Source organism: Camelina sativa, chromosome 7, assembly GCF_000633955.1.
Source record: "Camelina sativa cultivar DH55 chromosome 7, Cs, whole genome shotgun sequence".
NCBI classification, from domain to species: Eukaryota; Viridiplantae; Streptophyta; class Magnoliopsida; order Brassicales; family Brassicaceae; genus Camelina; species Camelina sativa.
Window position 1 is genome coordinate 26,527,024 of NC_025691.1, and position 15,527 is coordinate 26,542,550.

General features: G+C 34.5%; 4 protein-coding genes and 1 non-coding gene across 6 annotated transcripts in view; 3 read left to right on the forward strand and 2 right to left on the reverse strand.

The window, feature by feature from the left end:
* Nucleotides 1-991, reverse strand: part of LOC104702753 (UBP1-associated proteins 1A-like) — a 3,398-nt gene extending 2,407 nt beyond the window's left edge. Inside the window, exon 1 of one of the 2 annotated variants that reach the window (XM_010418663.2) lies at nt 232-991. In XM_010418663.2, coding sequence (XP_010416965.1) covers nt 232-934 — 703 coding nt within the window. In that variant the 5' untranslated portion in view covers nt 935-991. Of the gene's footprint in view, nt 1-162 lie in introns of both variants that reach the window. The other variant, XM_010418664.2, reaches the window with a different exon arrangement.
* On the reverse strand, nt 2,328-3,896 carry LOC104702754 (UBP1-associated proteins 1B-like). The gene has a single exon (XM_010418665.2). The coding sequence runs from the start codon at nt 3,849-3,851 to the stop codon at nt 2,625-2,627; it is 1,227 nt and encodes a 408-aa protein (XP_010416967.1). The 5' UTR covers nt 3,852-3,896; the 3' UTR covers nt 2,328-2,624.
* On the forward strand, nt 3,986-4,059 carry TRNAV-CAC. Its single transcript has one exon. It is a non-coding gene; the product is annotated as a tRNA-Val (tRNA).
* On the forward strand, nt 4,114-7,328 carry LOC104702755. Its single transcript, XM_010418666.2, has 7 exons — nt 4,114-4,453; nt 4,752-4,837; nt 5,217-5,363; nt 5,470-5,578; nt 6,058-6,181; nt 6,566-6,839; nt 6,938-7,328. The coding sequence occupies exons 1-7, from the start codon at nt 4,327-4,329 to the stop codon at nt 7,043-7,045; spliced, it is 975 nt and encodes a 324-aa protein (XP_010416968.1). The 5' UTR covers nt 4,114-4,326; the 3' UTR covers nt 7,046-7,328.
* LOC109125546 lies at nt 13,348-13,877 on the forward strand. The gene has a single exon (XM_019227322.1). It carries the CDS (start codon nt 13,495-13,497, stop codon nt 13,699-13,701), a length of 207 nt encoding a protein of 68 aa, XP_019082867.1. The 5' UTR covers nt 13,348-13,494; the 3' UTR covers nt 13,702-13,877.

Consider the following 15,527-nt stretch of genomic DNA (forward strand, 5'->3'; position numbering starts at 1 on the left):
TATTAGGTAGACTCTGACCTCTAAAGTAGTTGCCAGGAACTGAAACACCAGCAACACCAACGCCTGGCTCACCAATCCCACCCATCTGACTCGACTGTAACAACATATCAGAACCCATACCGCCATGACCCAGAGCACCGGCTAACATGGGATACATGTAGCCTCCTCCAACTGCTGATAAAGCTGGATTCCCCAACATTCCGGTTCCAATATACGGATTGTACTGGTTCCCTAACATAAACGGCGATGCAGCCATACCACCACCGGTAAACATATGTTGCCCTTGAGGCTGCTGGGGCTGGCCATGATTACCAATCGAAACTAAACTAATCTTCACCGGACCCGCTTGATCATGGCCCTTCCCAGACGCCGCAGGCCCCATTGAAGCAAGCTGACACGTAGCTGTTCTATTAAGAATCCTCTTCCTCGGTTCCTTAAGCGCTTCTTTAGCTCCTTTCCTAGTCTTAAACACAACAAATCCGAACCCTTTGGCCTTACCAGTAACCTTATCTATAACGACGGTACACTCTTCAATCTCACCATAGCCTTCAAAGAGTTCAACAAAAGCCTCGCGAGTCGTCTCCCATGGAAGACCATAAACGAAGATTTTCCTATGTGTGACATCACGGTCTGCGGCTTCTACGACGGCGGAATAGATGGAGGAACCGATCTTCGCGGCGGAACAAACGAGGTCGACGAGCTGTTCCTTGGAATAAGGTCGTAGAAGGTCTCGGAGCTCTTCTGGGTCGTATTCGAACTCTTCTTTCTCTGATTCCGAATCGCTAGAATCATCAGAGCTGGAGCTTGAACTTGAATATGGCGTCGAGGATTCAGGTTGTTGTTCATGTTCGCTAGTCTTCTGCTTCTTATCTAGTTTCTTGGATTTGGATTTCACGAGTCTTCGCTTCTTTGATTTGTCTAGGGTTTTCGCCATGGATAAGTCTAAAAGCTTTTAGGGATTTTGGTTTTTCGTTTATTTTCTCGGGTTTGATTTGCTTTTTATCTTCTAATTTATTTCTACACGGTTTTCAAGACGCAGATACCGCGCGTTTGAGTTCAATTTTGCGGTTCCCAAACGCGATTGGTGAACGCTAATATATATATGTGGTAATCAGAGAACACATGTAAATGACTGCTATCGATACCAGAGATCTTAAATAGAGTTTTGTTTCTGTTCTATTCGATCTTCAGAGTTCCATCCACATTACCAAAAAAAACAAAGCCCTCACAATTGAAAGACAACAAAAAAAAACTCACTACGCATCCCAAAACAATGAAAAAGTGATGCTCAAAACCAAACCAAACAAAAGTTGATACAGCTGAAGCATACCATAGATGAATACGACGAGTAGGTTCATATGGATAGCTGCAGTAGTAAAAACATTGGTGGAGGAAGACATAATACAAAACCGAAAACAAAATTGATCTTCTCAAGTAAATCGAGGACTGGGCATATCTGGTCATTGTGAAAATCCGATTTAAAAGAAAACTGGCAAAGTCTGGATAACAATGCTCAAGCAGAGATATACTCTCTACTACTGTCCATAACGAGCGAGCAAGTAAAAGATAGTATATCCAGACGAAAGATAAATTAGGTGAAAACAAAAACAAAGTCGAAGGACCAATGAACCAAAACAATCTTGAATCTTAAGGCAAGTAAACTTGGCGACTGAAAACAAAATGCACTCACAAATACAAAAGAGAAAGGGTCAACACTAACAGAAAAGAGAAATGTGATGAAAGAGATTGGGAAGGTTAATATAAATAAAAATGCTAGAGAGATAGAAAACTCGAGTTTATTACGGTGCAAATCAACAGGAAGCTTTTAAAAGAGTCTCAAAAACTTTTGGCAATACTTGAAAAGACAGTTTCAAACAAGAATGTTAAACCATTATGTCTGATCCTACAAACGGGTCTCAAGCCAACTGTACTTGAAGAGAAAGACTTTTGGCAGTTATGACAAAACAGTCTACAAATGCCATAAGCTTCCTCTCCAGCTATAGAGACCAGACATTTAATGGTAGAACAGGAAGACATATAACCAAAAACGGAGAAAACAGAAGAGAAAACTCCATAAGGAGAGCCACATAAGAAAAAAAAAAAAAAGAACGTGTGTTTGATGGTATAGAGGAAGGACGACTTAAGACCATAATGGGGAAAACCAAAAGGGAACGCACTTCCCCTTCCCATTCATTATATAGAGAAGAACGCCAAGATTTTGCGATCCGCAAAAACAAAGAGATGGCAAAACTACTTAAAACCAATAGTAACGGTCTCTTCTGGAATAAATGACCAAATGTCACTAGTTTATGAGAACAGAGCAGAACACCAATGGGAAACTTCCCAAGAACAAGAGTTTTCATCATTTAAACGCACATTTCCCTCAGAATAATGGGACATATATGGATAAAACCTCCTTAAAAAGAGACCAGAGTTAATGAAACCAAAAAAGTAAGTTTGAAAGAGCAGGCATACAAGATAAAGATACACAAAAAAAAACTCGGCAATTCCCAAAATATCAAGTTGAAGATACCGGACTAGTCGTTAGCCTAATCTATAACTTGAAATCTAATCAAAAAGACCTCAAAAATATCAGAGAAGAGGGTCATACCACTTGGTCTCTCTTATCTCAGATACCAAGCACGTTCACCATCAAAACCAGCACCGACACCAGCACCAGCACCAGCAGCAACACCAACACCATTAACGTTACCATCAACAACATATTGCCCCATATGGTTTGGTGGCACCATAAGTCCCTGGTTCATCATACCCGAGCCAAACATATGATAGTTGGGTAAACCAGCAACCATCTGATTAGCCATCATGGCACCTTGATTACCCATCATTGCACCATACATGGGATTAAAACCAGGAGGAGGCTGAGCATGTCCGTAAAAGGGCATGTTGTGTCCAGCATACATTGGCATATTCTGCTGCTGCTGCTGCTGCTGCTGCTGCTGCTGCTGATGCCCCTTATCAAGTCCATGTACATGTCCCGGAGCCAAATCAAGCCCAGACAAAGCCACTTCACTCTGATTAGCCGTATGAGTTAAATCAATCTTCACAGATTCAACTGGTTCTCGCGTCTTCCCAGCATTATACGGCTTAGCTATACAACAAACCACAGTTCGATTAAACATTCTCTTCTCCGGATTCCTCAACGCCTCTCTAGCTCCTTTACGCGTCTTAAACAACACAAAGCCAAACCCTTTAGCTCTCCCCGTATCCTTATCCATAACCACAGAACACTCCTCTACCTCCCCGTGAACCTCAAAAGCCGCCTTGAGATTCTCATGTGTCGTGTCCCATCCAAGACCACGCACGAATATGTTACGCTGAGAGCTATCTCTATCCGCCGATTCAAACACTGCTGAGATCAATTTAGAACCTTTCTCAGCGGTTTTGTAAATTAGGTTAATAAGCTCTTCCTTGGAGTAAGACTCAAGAAGATGCTTGATGTCTTCCTTATCCAACTCAAAATTCGAATCCGACTCGTTGTTTGTTGTAACAACCGGGTCCGTAACGGTCTTCGTATCGACGATTTGATGAGTCTCTGGCTCTTCTTCGGAATCATCTGATGATCTCGATCTCGATCTCTTGTGTTTCTTCTTCTTGCTCTCCTTCGATTTCTTAGGAGATTGCTCCTCCTCTTCGGCTTCGTGTCTCTTCGATTTCTTCTTGGGTTTCTCTGTCTCTTTGGATTTGGATTTATGCTTTTTCGAGATTTTCTTCTCCTTCACGGCGAGCTCTTCAGCCTCGCGACGCTTCTTCTCCTTCCGCTCTTTCTTCTCTTTTTTCTCCTTCTTCTCTTTCTTCTCCTTCTTACGTTCTTCTCTGTCTTCCGTCATCGTTGACGGCAGTGTCCACAAAAAAAACTCAGAAACTAAGAAGAAGCTTTCTCCCCCTCTGAAAAATAGGGTGGACCAGAGAACACTAGATTAGTTTACTATAAATTAAGTATATTTAAATCTCTAACAAAGAAGTCTGGGTGGTGTAGTCGGTTATCACGCTAGTCTCACACACTAGAGGTCCCCGGTTCGAACCCGGGCTCAGACATGTCTCTTTTTTTTTATTGTAACATTAATTTTTATGAGAGGGATAAGGGCAAAAAGGTCAAAAGGAAAAAGAAGATTCATCACACTGTGTGCCGGCGAAGAACCGGTGAGTGACGGGTCAATTCACATACTTGTTTAACGGCAACAAACACCAACCAGTTCCTGATAAAATTTAACGAAATCGAGATCAGAGCCCACAAAAGTTTCGATTTTTGTTTTCATCTCTCTTTCTGGGTATTCGTGGGTTTTACCCAGATTTCGGAATTGAATGGCGGACGAAGTGGAATTGTCGCCGTTGGTTCCGCCGTCGCCGATCGTGGAGCCTTCTTCCGAGATCGATCTCGAAGCTGGACCTGGTGAACAGATTCAGTGTCGAATCTGCCTTGAAACTGATGGTAATGTCCCCGCTAGATTCGTTGCTTCCTACTGTTGGCTGTTGGAATCTTATAAGTTAGAACCTTTAATGTGCCCTTAGATATGTCAAACCTCAGTTCTGTGATTCGGATGATATAATTCCATTAAAATTTGAATCCTTTTTAGGTTTATCACTGGTGCGACTAGACATGAATCACTGACCTTAAGAAACTCATACAGATGGTAGATCGCATATGGTTCTGGTTTGATTTAGATTAGTCTGTAGTGATAAAACTCCCGTAAAGAGTTGATTCAAGCTCATTTATTGATTATGGTCAGGTAGGGATTTCATTGCGCCATGCAAATGCAAAGGAACATCAAAGTATGTACATCGTGATTGCTTGGATCATTGGAGAGCTATTAAGGTGCTTTTATTTTTCATACGTTGTAGTTCAACTTGGGTCCATGCTTGGCAGCCATTAGTGTTACTAAGCTGTAAATGCTCGCTTTCACCCTTTTGACTATTTGTTGTTATCCCCTTCCTTTTTCAATCTAATTTGAGGACTTGTGTAAATGTTATTAGTGGTGGATGGTCAGGGTAACTGAAAACGTACTTCCCTCTTGATGTAAATTTCTGTTTTTGTTGAATGAGAAAACCATTTGAAGGCTAAAGAAGGATGGTTTTGGATGTAAAAGTTTCAGACTTGATATATGTTTCATGATTGATGATTAGTGTGGTCGTGTTTTAGTAAGTATCGGGGTAAATTAATGAAATAAACGCCTTGTAAACTTTTTTTATTGCAGGAAGGTTTTGCGTTTGCACACTGCACAACTTGCAAGGCTCCATATTATCTGAGAGTTCATAGTGCTGGAGATAGGAAGTGGCGGACATTGAAGTTTCGCTTCTTTGTTACTCGTGATATTTTATCCATATTTCTTGCTGTTCAGCTTGTAAGTATTCAGTTTCCATCTGTGCTTTCTTTTTCTTACAGTATTTTATTCTTTCATTTGGTAATATATCTTATGCATGTGCTCTAAATGACTCATCTTCTCGCAGGTGATTGCTGCATTGGCGTACATGGTCTATTTCATAGATAGTTACCAGCAATCATGGCTTCGTCATATTTGGGGTTTTGACAGTGAGGTCACGTTTTATTACATGTGTGGTATGATCCTGAACTATAATATCTAAACTATACTCTAGATAATATAGTATCTTCTTCATTAAAGACCTCTTCAAAGTTTAGGTGGTAGGATGGAAGTGATAAGTCTGTTGTTGTACATATGTCCTAGTTAGTGTTTTGCTTCGATCAGAATCTGGGTTTCCTATGTAAGGATTCTTCTCTCAGATGATCTCATTGTTCATATCCTTTCTGCCTCTATATAGTAGGAAGTGAAGCCAGGTTTTGTCATCTGTTAGACTTAGATCAAGTTAAGCAATGCACTGTTAGAAATTTAGAATTATGGATCTCGTAGAATTTTGAACTACAGAAGAATTTTCGAAGTAGGTGTACTAGAGTTTAGGAATCGTAAATCTGTATTTTTCACAGCTCTTCATGAATTTTACTAAAGAAGTTTGTGCCAAGCGATTCTCAAAAATTACATGTGTAAAGTTTATTTACACGATGATGTTTGTTTTGTACAGGAGCTTTATTATTCTTTGCTCTGCTGGGTCTATCTGGATGCTTCATTACCTGCTACGATCGAAGAGTTCGCAATGATTTAGCACAACCTTGCCGTGAATTGTGTCTCTGCTGCTGTCAGCCTGGGTACAGTCTCCATACTTCTTCCTTTTGTTTTTATTTTCAGTTTTTTTTCTTGTTTAAGAAACGAAGTTATCTGTATTCTCCTGTTTAGAAGTGTTCCTCATTTGGTCACATGATAGAGTTTCGTAAGATATAGCTTACGTGAATATGTGGGCTTTTGCCTTACCTGGCTCCTGGGTGATTTCTGTATGAATATGTAGTATCAGAGACTGTAAATTGTGAGGCAATCTAGAGGAAGCCTGTTACACCAAAGCTAGTGGGAAATAAGAATAGGAAGTAGATAACTCCTTTTCTTCTCTTCTTTTATCTGCTAAACTACAATAAAACAAAAAATATTAAAGCTCGAGTTGACTTTACCCATTTATCAAACATAATATCAAAATGCAGGATATGCACAGACTGCCATCTACCAGGAACTATTTGTATGTGGGCGGATTGCACTGCTTGTACTGAAGGCTGTGCAAGTGCAGTTAGTGAGTGTGGAGGTTGCCTTGGAGGTGCAGGGGAAGCCGGATTACCATTACTCTTCATAATGGCATTAGTAATTCTCGGTTTATTTACAGTTATCGGTATATTCTATAGCGTATTGGTTGCAACCATGGTTGGACAACGCATTTGGCAGCGCCATTACCACATTCTCGCCAAAAGAATGCTAACAAAGGTGAAATTTGCTAACCTTTTACAGTCTCCTGTAGCGTTTTGGTTTTGTATCGGTCAATGTTTTTTATTGTTTGTTCTTTATTTGGTTGGTGTTTCTAGGAGTATGTGGTCGAGGATGTAGACGAGGAAATGGTAGGGTCAGAATGGTCGCCACCGGCTTTACCGTCTGAGCATGTCCAGCAACTGAAGACACTTGGCCTTCTATAAATATGGCTTGTGATTGAAACTATGGAAGATTTTTTCAACTGCACGGAGGGAATTCCATCTGACTAAGTGGTGAGAGAAATCAGAGTTTGTTTCTGAATGTTAAAATCTAATAGATCTTTCGTATTGGTAAAGAAAAGAAAAGACTCGAACTTATTAGAGTCAGAAATCTCTTCCTTTCAGTCAGAGACCTCTCCTGTTGACGAACTCAGCTTGTGTTGTGAATGTTTGTTCTAACGGGTTTCTTTTTTCAACATAGGTAAATATCAATAATTTGTTAGTAGTATTTTCTTTTGGGTAATGCGTTTGAAAAAAAAAACAAACAAAGGTCTGTGTAGTGTGAATTACACATCAAACAAAATTATCCAAAATTTTCCCATGGCAAAAAGTAGTGTGTACTCCATTAAAAAGTGAAAACTTCCGTAAAAATATTTACTCCACTGAAAGCTACTGTTAAAATATAACTTCTTAAAATCTATTTTATACTACTTCTCATCCTCTTTATTAATCCAAATTCTAGATTTTTCCACACGTACTAAAATTGATTCTAAAACATTGCTTAATTAATTTTTGGATGTATCGTTTTTGTTGCTTTGATTTCTTCATGTCGGACCTTCGTTTATTTACTGAATTGCAGACGATTAAAAAAAAAACTAAAAGTGCACAGAAATCTTACAATTTCTATCTTTTTGCAACAATTATTTGTTCCTCTAAAATTTGGATTACTAAGGAACATAGGGAGTATTAAAATAGTTGAATTAGTTTTCGGTTATATTAATAGAGAGAGCCAAATAGGCTTTTTACTTTATTTTAATTTTAGGATTTTTCTATTCTTAAAGATTTGGGTTTGGAAACTTATTCATAAGTTCATAACTAACAATTTGACCTTTTTATGATATAAAATGTTAAAAAACAAATATTTAGCAAAAAAAAATAACAATAAACTATATCAAAAAATTACAACAGTTAATAAGAGATAGTACTGAAAAGAAAACTTACAAAACCAGTATTCAATTTATTAAAAGATAACATTACAAAAATATCGATTTAACTGTTACTATTATAATGATTGATAACTAATAAAAATGATATTTTTAATAAAAAAATTGTTTTGACTTTGGTATTTTTTTTTATGAAATCATCTTTAAAGCGATATTCTAACCTTTGCCAAAAGGGTCATCAAAAGCACTTCTGAGCTGCATGGTTCTCACACCAACGACACCCATCAAAAGTGAAATGGCTTTTTCCACTACTTGCCAGGCATTCTCTATGGAGATTACAAATGCAAATGAGTCTCGTCTCAAAAAGATCCGAGCGAACACTATGTTTTCCTTGCCAGTTGATTTTAAGTGTTATTTCAAGCCTGGCTACAACTCAATCGAGCTGTTCCTCAAAGGGATCAACGAACCCATTTTGATCAAAAAGACAAGGAAATGGTTGTTCGAAAAATATTCTTGGATAAAAGGAATTTGTATATGACAAACTCACAAAAATTTCCTTGCTTAACCATTTCTAAAAATATGCTTCCTACTAACACAACTACATAAACTATTATAGATAAATAAATAAAAAAATTATATTCTATTGTTTGCTAAGTCATGATTTTAGTTAATATTATATATGTATTGTTTATACTATATCTTTTATTGTTTATTTTATCACCTAAAATCATTATGTTGGTATCCGCTTAGCCGCCGGTAAATACGCTTTTTTCAACATTGTGTTTTTATTAAATTCAAAATTGAACAATCTAGCAATTATATTGTCCTTTTTTTTCTTTTCTCCAACAACTTATTCACTATTATAAGATTGTCAAATATAAAACCTAGTGCATTAGATGATAAAAAAAATTGATAATATATCAGATGAACAGTGAAATTGTATATCAAGTATTAACAGAATGATAATAACATAAAACTTTTCAAATGAATAGAGTTTGGCCTTGTTCTTATGTGAATAGCTGGGACAAGCAGTAACGACGCAAAATCTTGAAGAAAAAAAAAGAAACTGCGATGCCGATGAAAGGGATTAGAGTAGCTAGCTGAAACAAATTTGAGGATGACAAGAAAAAGCAAATTCAAATCTCTAGAATTTCGAGCGTCTTAGAAATCACCATTCATTATCAGTAATATTTGTTTAATTGCTTGGTGGAAAGAATTTTTAATTTTTTTTTTATGATTATTTCTTTCCACTTTTGTTTTGTTTCTTTCATTTTTTCCACTTCTTGCATGTCAATATTCTAGCGAATTTATTAATACAACAATAATCTAGAGATAATTAAGACAGTGTAGAAGTGTTTGGTTGTTTCGTTTTGTGTGGCCTTTAGGGTCAACTAGGGACAAATTGTCCCCTCCCTACTCTCTTTTAATTGGATCCAAACTCTTCGTACGTAAGCTACTCTTCAAGGAACAAACTTTTAAACTTAACAATAGATTTACTATAAAATTGAATAAACAATCATAAGCATATGACCGCCGTAACTCAAAAGCATATATCACGACCCCAATATGCTAGAGTTTTAGTGGAGAAACGAGAATTGTTAATTTCTTTCTTGTTTCTTCAAATAATCATTGGATAAGCTAATCGAAACTTGTGAAAATCATGTATTTTTGTCATTTAAAAAAACCTCAATGACCAACTATGATTAGAATTGATAGTGTAGGAAGATTCGAACTATAGTCTTTCAACATGCGATGCATCCTTCAACCATTAAACCACCATGATTTGGAGATTATATTGAAATATCAAATTGCATCGTACAAACAATGAATTAGTTATTCTCTTGGGATAAGCATTGATAGGACAAAGCTAAATGAATAGAACCAATTAAGTTAATAAATTCAGAGTGCTCGCTTTTAATACTTAGCACTTCGACATAAAGAGTGTACAAATTAAAACAACATATATTCCTACCAAAAAAAATTAAAACAACATATATAAACACTAAAACCACCATAAATTTGGAACCACACAAGCACCAATATATAATTAAGTCAATCCATCATACTAGTTCTCTAAACAATATGTATAACAGCACCATTAGCACTAACACTTACTTATTTAAATAGAATATCCACTTCATAATCATATAAACATGTTATATATGCGTGTTTGAATTTGAATACATAGTTTTGTGAATGTGTAACCTCATTTAGATAGATTACACATAAACATGCATGCATGCAACATATACTCTCTTCCTCTTTTTTTTTTTTTTTTTTTTTTTTTTTTTTTTTTTTTTTTTTTTTTTTTTTTTTTTTTTTTTTTTTTTTTTTTTTTTTNCTGTTTTGGTGAAATTTTCTAAGAGTACTTAATGAATATATAAAATTATAAGTCAAAATGTATAGCTTTGTATGATATGGTGGGAGATTAGTGGCCAATAAGTATTATCTGACTTATCTCATTCCTCTTCTCTAATTTTTTATAGTAACATTTATGAAATGTGGTGCATAGCTTTTTTGACAAAAATACATGTGGTAGTATATATAGCTTAAAAGTTTAAACCTTTTTGTTTCTGTCGTTTGTGCTTTGATTGAACTGACACAATGCATTTTTAATATTTATAGTATATATAGTTACTAGTATTGTATATAATATAGTAATATAATTAAAGCAAGTACACTCCTTGTGGCTTACTGGCTTGTGGTTGCACACCAAAAGTCCAAAACACCATATATGTGTATTATATAGTTTTCAATGTTTTTGAATGTAAAAATAGTACACATATATGGAATTTTTAATCGGATCTGCAGTACTTAAATAATTTGACAATACGTTTGTTTCTGAAATGCTATTTTAGTTTATCAACAAAGGGTTTTCACTATCACACATAAAGCTAAATTAAATCAACTTGAAAAACAAAATATATTTTATCAAGAAAAAAAAAATTATGTATACCATTTGACTATTTGTAACGAAGGCCAACCTTCATCAGGGTTAGAATTTGACCACAAGAAGAGAATAACTGATAACTTTTTGAAATATATTGTTTGAAATAAGTGTAAGGATTTTCCATCACTATTTATATTTTTATTTTTATAATGAAAATTTTGTTAAAAATTGGGAACCCGTATAAAATGATTATAATTAGTGTTTCCAAACCCCAAATTATCAATGTTGGATGCAATAAAAGCCATATTTGGTATTCGTAGAAGGCATTAAAAGATATATATACTGTAAGTACAAAATACTAAAAAACATATATCTTTGGTTTGGAAAGTGTTAGTGAAGTAAAAACCTTATATAGATGGTTGAAAAATTTATCAAATGATATATGTAGGGTTAGAAGCCAATTAATTTTGAGTTGGAAGCACATGATCGTCTAACTTATGACCCTCCTAAGCTACTTATACTACCCGAAAACCCAACCTAGCTGGATTACTCAAACAGATTCATACAAGGACTAAACTTCTTCTTTCCCAAGTGAGTTAATATTTAGTGTATCACCGTAACATCTATGTCATCAGAACTTTGTATCGAGTCAGCTTCCCAGATTTATGTCACCTTCTAAACATTTGACGTGGCACATCAGTAGCTCCCTTTATCTGCGTCCTTATTACTTCCTCAACTCATGATACATTACAGTTTAGGTTCTAATCAGTCGTCTGCTGTTCTAGACTATGCAACTTCATCACAATTGTTGATTTTAGAGATGACTATAAAAGTTTGTATAAATAAATTATTGATTAAAGATATCATTGTAACGATTAACATTGATTTGTGAACCCAATCCCGCTCTTTGTATATTCCAAGTCCTCAACAACGAAACTTCGGCTTCACTGGGAGTTTTGTCTATGCCTTGGAGAATTATCATACAATATTCATTTCTCTTAATGGTTTTGAACGACTTCTATATATTAGATTTTTTAAATCTTGGTTTTTATTGGTAAAATAGTGTTTTTAAATCTTCTAAACTCTTTAATAACAGAAAATATACCATTCAATATCTATAGTAAATCGTGAATTCTAAAGTTGCCTCGATGTTGTGTGTTGTTTCACTTGCTATATAAACTAATAAAAGCATAACACTCATGTAGTGGAACCATACAACCTATACAAATCTTATAGCCATAGAACTTGACAAAATCATAAACAACAACTAAATCCTAGACTATACGATCTTGATGGATGCGCAAATTTCAAAACTCCTCTTTTCTCTGAGCATGCTTTTTTTACTATGGACTATGGAGTGATAATATAAATTAGAAATGTGATTCCAAACGAGAAAAGCACAAGTAGATTAGAGATTAGTTCGATATACATAAACTTAACTATAGTAATATACTAAAATGATTCCAAATCATATATGTACAATACAGTTTGGCACATACGACTGATCACATATACATATCGCGTTGGGCGGACTCGGACACTAAATGGTCGGTAATTTTTAAACTAAAAACTGATGACAACTTTAATTAGCATACTAGCTAAAACCAGTGCACAAATTTATAAGTATTTTAAAATATTATAATATGGTTGCATAATGCCTTAAGAGCCGACCTTAAAGCGAAGGCCACCATCTTTAGATAACACTTCCTTTCTAATTTGATATTACTGTAATGTATGTTTATTTTGACCCACTTGTTTCATTATATTTGAACATTTTTTTTTCCATTTAGCTAAGCTAATTAATCTGATTTTTAAACTTGATGCATTGTTTGTCTCACTCAGGAATAATTACATTATCATGAACGAGTAAACATATATTTTTCATAAAAATAAACAAACTTGTAGCTTAATACTGTAATTTGTATTGATGTTCCCTTTTCTTGGTTAGATGAAGTTTAAAGGCATAATTTTGTTTTCCGTCTCCTGATGTTTAAAAATAAGGATTCAAAAGACATTTTTTCAACATCAAATTGAGATATTTAACTTGACATATATAACACGAAGAAAATAAACAAAATAAGTATCTATATTCAATGAGTATATGCTTTTTTGTTTCAGTGATATGTTTTTGCAATTGATTTCAGTTTTGGCGAATATTCATCAAAACTAAAATTTTATCGAGTCTTCTTTGCTTCGGCATTTGGATTATTAGACTGTAAAATATAATTTTATTGATAACATTTGTTGAAATTTGAAGTATACTAATCATATTATTACCAATTAAAAATGAATGATTCATTTATCAAAAAATATAATTGCCATAAATTTCTTCCAACTATTTTTTTATTGGGCTGGGTCAAAGTCAGAGAACTAATCGATTAAAGAAAGGAAAATAAAGAAAGGGATAAAGAGAATGGAGCATGGAGAAGCATAATGATGAGAATGGAATCATAACCAACGGTCATATATAAAGCATGAGTCGTTTCTCTATAAATTACGACACTTCTCTTCATCATTACCAAACTCATCCTTCACTTCATTATTCTTTTAACCACACTCTCTCTTTGGTCTTCTAATAATAATCAATTTAATTAACGTAATTTATATAGAAACAAAAAAAAATGTCTTCTATTGGAGCAAACTACGCACATCTACAAGTCATGCAGAAGAAGCAGAAGGAGAAGATGATGAAAAAGAAGTTGGAGAAGAGGAGAGATGGCGGGGTAGACGGTGGAGAAGGCGGTGGCGTTTCTTCCGCCGGTAACAGAATATTTCCGGTTAAGTCTTCTCCGTCGTCGACTTACGAAGTTGTAGAAAGACAAGAATGAATCAAGTGTGAGATATTTCTTCTATTTTTAGCTGACTTTATGTGTCTTTGTGTGTGATTTGATGCGATGTGATATAAGTGGTCCTCTTTTTGTGTCTAGTCTTTTAAGTTACGTAATTTGTGTTACTTTGTTTTAATGTCATCACATCTGTAATAAAAACATTGTATATTTTCGTAGATTCCAATGATCAACATGTAAGATATTTCTGTAATGAAAAATTGTTTATGAATTTCTCGGTTTTTGGTTTTGGCAAACTAAATACGAGTGGTCAATTCAGTCGGTTTAAGACATAGTCAAATTGGGAATCAGTGGAACCTAGTTAGCTAGACACGATTAGCGTTTTGGTTTCTAATTCAATAACACTCTCGACAATTCCTTTCCATGTCTTATTCCCTGTCGTTAGGAGCATTTGCGGCTAAAAGTAAAGATGTAGATGTATATATAAAGAAGAGAATTATGGTTGTCACTGATAATCTTATATCTCAGCAGTATAAGGTGTACCGATTTCGTTATATGTAAAACTCTCTTTCAACTGTTAACTATTTATGTACTTTCTTTCTACTCATTAATTTTCTTTGTATTGTTTTGAGTTACCAATCAAATCTCATGGTTGTATACTTGTATTAGACCTAATTGTAATGCATATGTGCAATATCGTTTTTTACCATGTGCAAATGGAAAATATCGAACTCTAACATGATTCCGAATAAAAAAGAAGATTGATCTTAATTAAAATAAATCTAACAGAGCATGCATATAATTTATGATCTATAATACTAAAAAAAATCTTTTTACAATAGTAAATATATCTTTAATAAAACTTTTAAACATGATTTAAATCTACATAAAGTTTGTGACAGTTCTGCGTATGAGTGAGGGCTTATATGATCTATGGAAAAACACACAAAGATAGATCTTGATTGTGTGAGTTTTGGTTAGACTGAGAACAAGTTCCAACGAATAATAGAATTAGCCACATCGTCATTTGTCAAAATTGTAAAAACTTTATCTTGTTCACGTTTTGAAACTTTTTTCTTGACTCTGTTGGCTGGTGCCCAAGAAACGATCTCACAAGTTATATCAGAGTTTATATATGTTCAAAATTTTCAAGATGTCATCCGAAGGTTGAGATTTTTGATGGAAGAAGAGGCTATATTCTTTGGTAAGAGACATGACCCGATATAACCTCTTTTTTTTTCGTATTAAACTTACACTAAAAAGTTCTAGTTTAGGTTCTCATAAAAGTTTCTAAGAGAATAAAAAACTTTTTTTAAAAACTCGGATTAATTTTGGGTTCGTTCGTAATTTATATATCAAATCAATCATTTATTTACTTCAACTGCTATTGAAATCTAATGTATGTTAAAAAGTAACATATTATACCATATATCAATCATTATTACTTCAGTTGCCATTAAAATTATGCGTGAAAAGTGTTTTATTACAATTAGAAAGGGTAATTTATGAATTATAATAAAAACAAAAATGAATTCGATTTCAGTATAATAAAGTGTTGGTCTGTTTAAATCTTAGTTCTGTTAAAAGGGAAAAATATCTTAACTGTCTTTAGAAATTCTTGGTTTAGTACTTCTTTAGAAATTCTTGGTTTAGTACTTAGGGGTGAGAAGTAGCAAAATAATTAGCATAGGAGACGAGGTGTGAATTGTGATGAACCTACAAATTGCACCACTATTGTAAGTCATCGTTGAGAAGATGAGGAAAACAAGGAGCACAATATTGTATGTGTTAATGGCCAAGTTTCGAGAAAGATTATTATTAGAAAACTCACAACCGAAAGAATGTCTTTTTTTTTTTTTTTTTTTTTT